This window comes from Gossypium hirsutum, chromosome D01 (genome assembly GCF_007990345.1).
Source record: "Gossypium hirsutum isolate 1008001.06 chromosome D01, Gossypium_hirsutum_v2.1, whole genome shotgun sequence".
NCBI classification, from domain to species: Eukaryota; Viridiplantae; Streptophyta; class Magnoliopsida; order Malvales; family Malvaceae; genus Gossypium; species Gossypium hirsutum.
The window spans coordinates 8,216,900-8,224,177 of NC_053437.1; the positions used below are offsets into that span (position 1 = coordinate 8,216,900).

General features: G+C 29.6%; 1 protein-coding gene across 1 annotated transcript; it reads left to right on the forward strand.

The window, feature by feature from the left end:
• The first annotated feature begins 288 nt into the window (after window positions 1-288).
• Window positions 289-2,062, forward strand: LOC107917556 (transcription factor MYB41). Its single transcript, XM_016846884.2, has 3 exons — window positions 289-625; window positions 704-833; window positions 1,221-2,062. Exons 1-3 carry the CDS (start codon window positions 352-354, stop codon window positions 1,720-1,722), a joined length of 906 nt encoding a protein of 301 aa, XP_016702373.2. The 5' UTR covers window positions 289-351; the 3' UTR covers window positions 1,723-2,062.
• Window positions 2,063-7,278: the final 5,216 nt, after the last annotated feature.

Consider the following 7,278-nt stretch of genomic DNA (forward strand, 5'->3'; position numbering starts at 1 on the left):
AGGTGATTCAAGGTTGGAACCCATTTTACAATAGGCAAATGAATATAGTTTGATTAAAAAAATTTATGATTTTTTTGATTTATTATAATAAAAAAATCTTAACATAGGTAAAAGGATTTCGAAATACCCATTAAGTTAAGATGTTTAGTTAATAAAAATTTAAAGGTTTGTTCTTAGGTTGTACAAGGCTAAGGTTTTTTTTTTTAAAGATAGTTTGAATGTTTTTACGTGCCCTGTTTTGTTCTTCGTAAGAAGACACGTTTCAATTGGGCGGTACCAAATCCCATTGACTTCTCCCAGTATTTCCCATAGCTTTATTCCATTTCTTCTCTATTTATATCCCCTTTCTCCATGCATTACATGACTTCGTTTCCCAAGGTTTTTTTTCTTTTGCATCCAACTTCACCTTCCTTCTTATCTTTCCCGAAAAAGGCAAATTTTAAGGTTGTCTTAAAGAAGTGTATATCTATATATATATACATATATTTGGAAATGGGTAAACCTCCAGGTTGTGACAAAAATGGATTGAAGAAAGGTCCATGGACTGCAGAAGAAGATCAGAAATTGATTGATTATATTCAAAAACATGGCCATGGCAGATGGCGTACCCTCCCCAAAAATGCAGGTATATATTCCGATTCAGAACTTGTATATACTTAAAATCATTGAGTCAAATATTCGAGTTTATCGATTTTCTTTGTAGGGTTGAAGAGATGTGGAAAGAGCTGCAGGCTTCGCTGGACTAATTACTTAAGGCCTGATATCAAGAGGGGGAAGTTTTCAATCGAAGAAGATGAAGTTATAATACAATTACACAGTGTGTTAGGAAACAAGTAAGTTTTTTGCATTAATAGTATTTGGTCTAATTATGAATTTTACCCTTTTCTTTAGAAAAATTAAGAAGTGAGTCCCTCCACTACTAAACCTTACCGTTAATTCAACCAATAACTTGGATTTATATTCATGAGATTAACAAAAATCATCACTTTAGTAATTTATACGCAATAAATTAATTAAAATCAGCAATTTATGTGTTAATCGAAGAACCAAATTCTAATGTAGATGATTAACTTTTAAGTTTTATAAAGTGGCAGGAGAAAATTTAGAATTATACGTATTTCTTAATTTATAATTATAGATATTAGTAAAGTCAATGAAACATATGTTGTCTTATGGTGTTACTATGTCTGATTCACTACTGTTTTTTCTTTGAAACTTAGGTGGTCAGCCATTGCTGCTCGATTGCCAGGAAGAACAGATAACGAGATCAAAAACTATTGGAACACTCATATCAAGAAGAAACTATTGAGAATGGGGATCGATCCTGTAACTCATGCTCCTCGACTTGATCTGCTCGAACTCTCTTCACTTCTCAGTTCTTCTCTTTACAATTCTTCCTTAAATCCAGCAGGTTTTGTCGGATCAATGTTTAACCCTAGTTTCTTCAGCTTAGCCACTGCTTTCTTATCATCAAACCAAACCAAAAACCTGGAAATTAATAACCTTGCAGGAAATATCCAACAAATACAGAACCCTTATGAACCTTACCAGGGAAACCAGGTTCCTGTTATAACCCAGGTTTCACAAGCTGATTTGAACCAGTTTTCTGCAAATCCTGGTCTGCCAAATTTGTGGCAAATAGACAATAATGTTAGTGATTCAAAGGGTTTTTGCCGACCACCATGCAAAACATTAATGGCTACAACCATGGGTTTTATTTAGGTGATCAAAACCTGCAACAGGTATGTACTTTTCTGAGAAAATACCAAATTTGGTGCCTTTTGGATCACTTTTATCCACACCATCTTCAAGCTCAACTCCTTTGAACAATGGTAGCAGTACTGAAGATATTGAAAGGGATAGTTATTGCAGCAGCAACAACATGTTGATCTTTGATGTTCCTAAGGGATTAAATGTCAATGGATGCATGTAATGTTTTTGAAATAAAAAGTTCGATTTTGAAGTGTTTTTAATTGTGGGGATTTTGACTAGGGTTATTGCATATTTGTAACATCTATGTGGAATCTTTAATTATTATTATTTTTTAGAAGTTTTTGTTGAATTCTTTGCATTGCTTGATTCCTATTTAAATTTTTTCTTTCTGATTCTATTGGGGGTTGAGGTTGAAGTTATGCTGTTTAAATTGACATTTGCCAAAGGGAAGCTATATTGACAAGATGGCTTAGGCAGAATTATTTGCTGTTAGGTGTCCATCATTTCATGGGACCCAAAACTATTTTAAATTATGTCAATAATCTGCTGCCTATAGGCTGAGCTTCTTCTTTTCTTTTCTATTTATTTATTTTACTTTGAAGAAGAAAATAAGAACAAATAATCTTTTTTTCTAAAATTCCATCAATATTTAAATATTTTTCTAAATAAAATTTGTAAGCATTAGAAAGTAATATACTAATCTCAACATACAATCCAATATTTTATGCATAAATTTATGACCGTCTCTGTAGCATTCAATCAACAACAGTGTCAATGTGAACTGAATTAAGATTCAATCAACAATTTATTAGTCAGTAAAAAATAATTATTTTAGTTAAATAGATATTTTTAAAAAAGTTTTATTGAATAACTTTACTTTGTTTCATTGATTCTCGTTTCTTTTTTATTCTTTTCCGTGCTCAATGATTTTGCTTTTCAAATAAAATTTTTTAAAATTATACTTTTAACTCTCAAAAATTACAATTTAATTTCTATACCTAAAAATTTTCCTCATTTCCCATAAAATGTCAACTGGAAGGCTGTTATTCTTTTTCACATTTTATTTCATTATCATCGAAAAGTAATTGTCTACTGTCGGGTTCTCGTGAAGCCAGGGCAGTCCAATTTAAAACGTGAACGTAACTTCATAATGAAAAATGGCAGCTCACACATGCGTTCACAGTTAGTTTACATTTGAGTCCAATTGAACAATATTAATAAAAATTATGTTTAACAAATAAGAAAAGAAAAAGTGGATCAGAAATTTATTTTTAGACCTCTCATAATACAATGTTTATAGTGAAAATACTCTTTCATATAAAATTATTATTTTTTGGTATATAATATTTAAATATTTTAACTCTCTTGCTTAAGTTGATCCATTAAATTACTTATTTTATTATTAAAAAATATTTAACTATTAATATTTTTTAATTTTTTAATTAAATTAAAATATGAATTTTATCATTAAAATTTAATTCAGACAAAATTTGACCCAATTTAAAATAATTTGTCTAAGCCCAAAAGTTCAACCTTAGTTAAAATCCAAATCCTATAGCCCAACCTTCGAGGATAGATTGATAGGATTAAGTCCAAATTCTATTTAATTTTTTAAAGAATCTCTTTAACTTGAAATTCTAACCTATTTTCCCTTTTGTTTTCGACATTTATTTATAGGGAAAATATTTGATGTAGTAGAATTTTTAGATTCCACAAGTAAAGTTAGGGTGATGATAAATGTTCCATAAGGTAAAGCAAAATATTAAAATAAATAATTATATACAAGAAATGAAACACATGACGAATTTTTAAATATGCTTGTGAAATTAAAAAAAAAAGTATATTATCAATTTAACGAATACTAATACTTATTTATAGTAGACAAAAATATCTTTTAAATGTCACACAAGTAAAGCATCAAATATGGTAAAATATAAAAGGTTTTTTTATAATAAGAAAAACCATTATTCAAAAAAAATGAAAAATGTACAATAATGCATTATTAGCATAAAACAAGTGACAAATACAAGCAAATGGCTAATACCACCAAAAACAATTGCTCACACTAGTACGATTTCAAAGTAGGTTCTACTCAGTGCTGGTTACTCTTATGTCAAAGGTGCCTTGTCCATCATCCATTCATGACTTTAAGCAAATTAGTTTGGTGGGGAGCTTTTATAAAATTTTGTCTAGTCACTAGCGAGTCATTTGTCTCTTGGATTATTCGATGATAGCAAATGAGACTATAACCATGTTTGTAGAGGAGGTTTTAAAGGAATTGTGCTCAAGGTCACTTTTTGGAAGGCTTAAAATATGTTTGACTAGGAACTTCCAAATTTTGTTATGATTTGTATTGGTTTTGGTGTAATGGAGTCATGATTGAGAAAATGTGTGGCCATTGCCTCTTTCTTTAACATTGTGGGTTTTAAGGCAAGTAACCATGTCACATTTTTTTAAAGATTCTATTCACCCTTATTTATATTTTGGTGTATAGTTACTTTCAAATAAACCTTGAGAACGAAATGAAACTTAATGGTTGTCGAAGTTTTGCACTAACAGTCCAATGAGTATTAAATTCTATAAGGAACTTCTGTGGTAATTCTTTATAGAACAATTTTTGAATATTAGGAGATAGAAGAGAATAGAAAAGCTTTTGTTTCTGAATTTATGGTATGGTTTGGTATATCTATCCAAGTGAATGTTAAGTCCTATTTATAATAATTCTCATGTCTCTTCATACAAACACAACTATCCAAATGGATAGTCATATCCTTTAAAAGTAAATATAATTATTCAATAGATTTCTACTTAAATATTTTGAAAATGTTCCAACACTGGACTTTTGTGAAGGTAATGAGATACAAGTTCTAAACATAAAAATGCTCCTTAAGTGGTTCGAACTTGCAATGGGGCTAAAGCTGAATTTGTCGAAGACAAAAATCTATGGAGTAGATGTCGATGATCTGATAATTCAAAGATGAGCCTTGGTTGTGTCATGGTACTTTCCCATCTAATTATTTGGGGATCCATTTAGGACAAGTAAAGAATTATGATGTTTTTTTGGTAGTTAATTATTGAGCGAATTAATTGGATAGAAATTAAAGGTCTTGTCTAATAGAGTAAGGTTGATGTTTATTAAGTCCATTCTTACTATTTTACCCTCTTCCTTTATGACTATGTTCCTTATATTTATAGCAATTTGTTCCCATTTGGACAAGTTGGTTTCTAATTTTGTGTGAGTCGCGTCTACGAATAAAAGAAGTGTTCATTAGGTCAAGTGGGATGAGTTGTGTAAACCTAGAGACTATGGAGGCCTCATTGTAGTCAACTTCAAATTAAGGAATAAAGCTTTTCTAGATAAGTGGATTTGGTGATTTTCCAATGGCAAAGATAGCTTGTGGAGGAATGTTGTTTTCACAAAATATGAAAAGAAGGAGAAAAAAATTATTGTCTTGCAATCAATAAAGCATTAATATATCTTGGATCTAGTGGGGAATTGTTTCTATGTTTACAACTACGAATCCCATTATTAAGGCTTTTAGTGATAATCTTAAGATTCAAGTTGGAAATGCAATGCACATCATTTTTTGGTCAGACATGTGGGTTGGTAATTCTCTTTACAATCCCATTTTCTGAGGTTAGTAATTTCTCTTTTAGTGATAATCTTGCAGTTCAAAAGGTTGGGAAGATTACTAATTTTAAATCATTAAAAAATAAAGAATAGGTGTGGGGAGTAGAGATGAAGAGAGCTTTGCTTGTTTTGGAAAGGGCGTAGTGAGAGACATTCACAAAAGTCATTAATTAAGCTCACTATTTTATGGAGAGAGTTGATTTAGTGTGTTAGATCGGATCTAAGAATTGATATTACTCTCCTAAGGCATTTGTTCCTTTGTTCTTCAAAAGGATTACACTATTAATCATATTTCAAAATTGGTATGGGCCAAAGTCGCACCCCAAATGTTGCATTCTTTGTTTGGCATTTGGTAAGGGGTAGAATAGCAATCAAAATCGAACTTGCCAAGAGAGGTATCATTGCTTTCAACTTTGATTTGTGAACTTTTTGCTATAGATTTCCTGAACTTGTTGAACATCTTTTCTTCTAATGCAGCTATACATGGAGAATATGGCAGTTTTGTTAAGCTATGCAAAATATTCACCTGGTGTAACAATTCAATTTTTAGTGGTGCCGAAAAATGTGGTTTCAGAACAGCATTTCTGTAAATCGATCTCGTAAATATTAAATATGAATATTTATGAGGTTGGTATAAAATTTTATTAAATTTTAATCCTTTAATTTTTATATTAATTTTTTAATTAAGGTACATTGACTAAATTGTAAAAGTCTGATCGTTATAAGTTTTTAATTGAACAAAGATTTAGGGGCTTAAATTGCAATTAGCCAAAAGTCTAAAATGATAAATAAACCATTTTATATTATGGCTTAGTGGATTGAGATGGAAGATCCCACTAATTTTCTTAACGGTAGATTAAGTTAATTCAGTAATATTTAAGTTAATTAAACTTAGTTATTTAAATCCTAATCTACCTATATAAGTTAAGTTAATGAGAAAAAAATTATAATCATCATCTTCAATCTTGTTCTTTCACCATCCAAGTGAAGAAAAACCAAAGAAAGATTCTAAGACATTCAACTATAATTTCCAAGGTAAAATTTAGTCATTTTTCTTATAGTTTTTATGTTTTTAAGGTCATTAGAGCTTTATTTAGCTAGCCCACGTGCCAATTTGTAAAACTATTAAAGCTTTTTAAAGATTTCATTTTTTATTAATTAAATAAATTGGTTTTAAATTGATAGGTTTTAAGCTTAGATGTAAAAAGGACTAGATTGTAAAGTTTAATTGTTAGTTTTGTTCATAAAGGCTAAAGTGAATAATATGAAAAATTTATGTGAAATTTTTGTAATAATCGATATTATATGGTCCCTAAGGCATGTGATTGAGATTGTTTTTGAAATCGAAGCTCAAAATTGAAAGATGTTATTATTTCGACTTTAGGGACTAAATTGAATAAAATAAAAAAATTGAGGGGCATTTGAAAAATGGAATTACATAGGTTCATGCATATTATGGAATGATATTAAAATTTTTGGTATTGATGAATTGTGTAAAATAATTGTTTAGATAAAAAATTGAATCAAATTGAAGATAATCAAGGAAAATAAAAAATTGTTGATTAGTTCCTGGAGGTTCAACTTGTTTGTTGTTTTGGTCAGGCAAGTTCATATTGTATTTATAACTTATATAATATGCATTTGAATTATATATGTGCGTATGTTTGATTGTAAATTGGTACAAAATGTGAGAAATGGACTAAATTGGAAAGTGATAATTACATGTGTAATAGATGCCCATTTGAACTTAGTAAAGATCTAATTAACAATGCTTCTGTACATAATTGTAATTACTTAAACCTAATCATATATGTTTGATTGGTCCTTCCCTTAACTCAAGAAAAGCTCGATCATATTGCATTTGAATCAGAAGAAAATTCTATGAGTTTGGAAATAATTTAATTGAGTCTATTTATACGATGTAGAAGTAAATT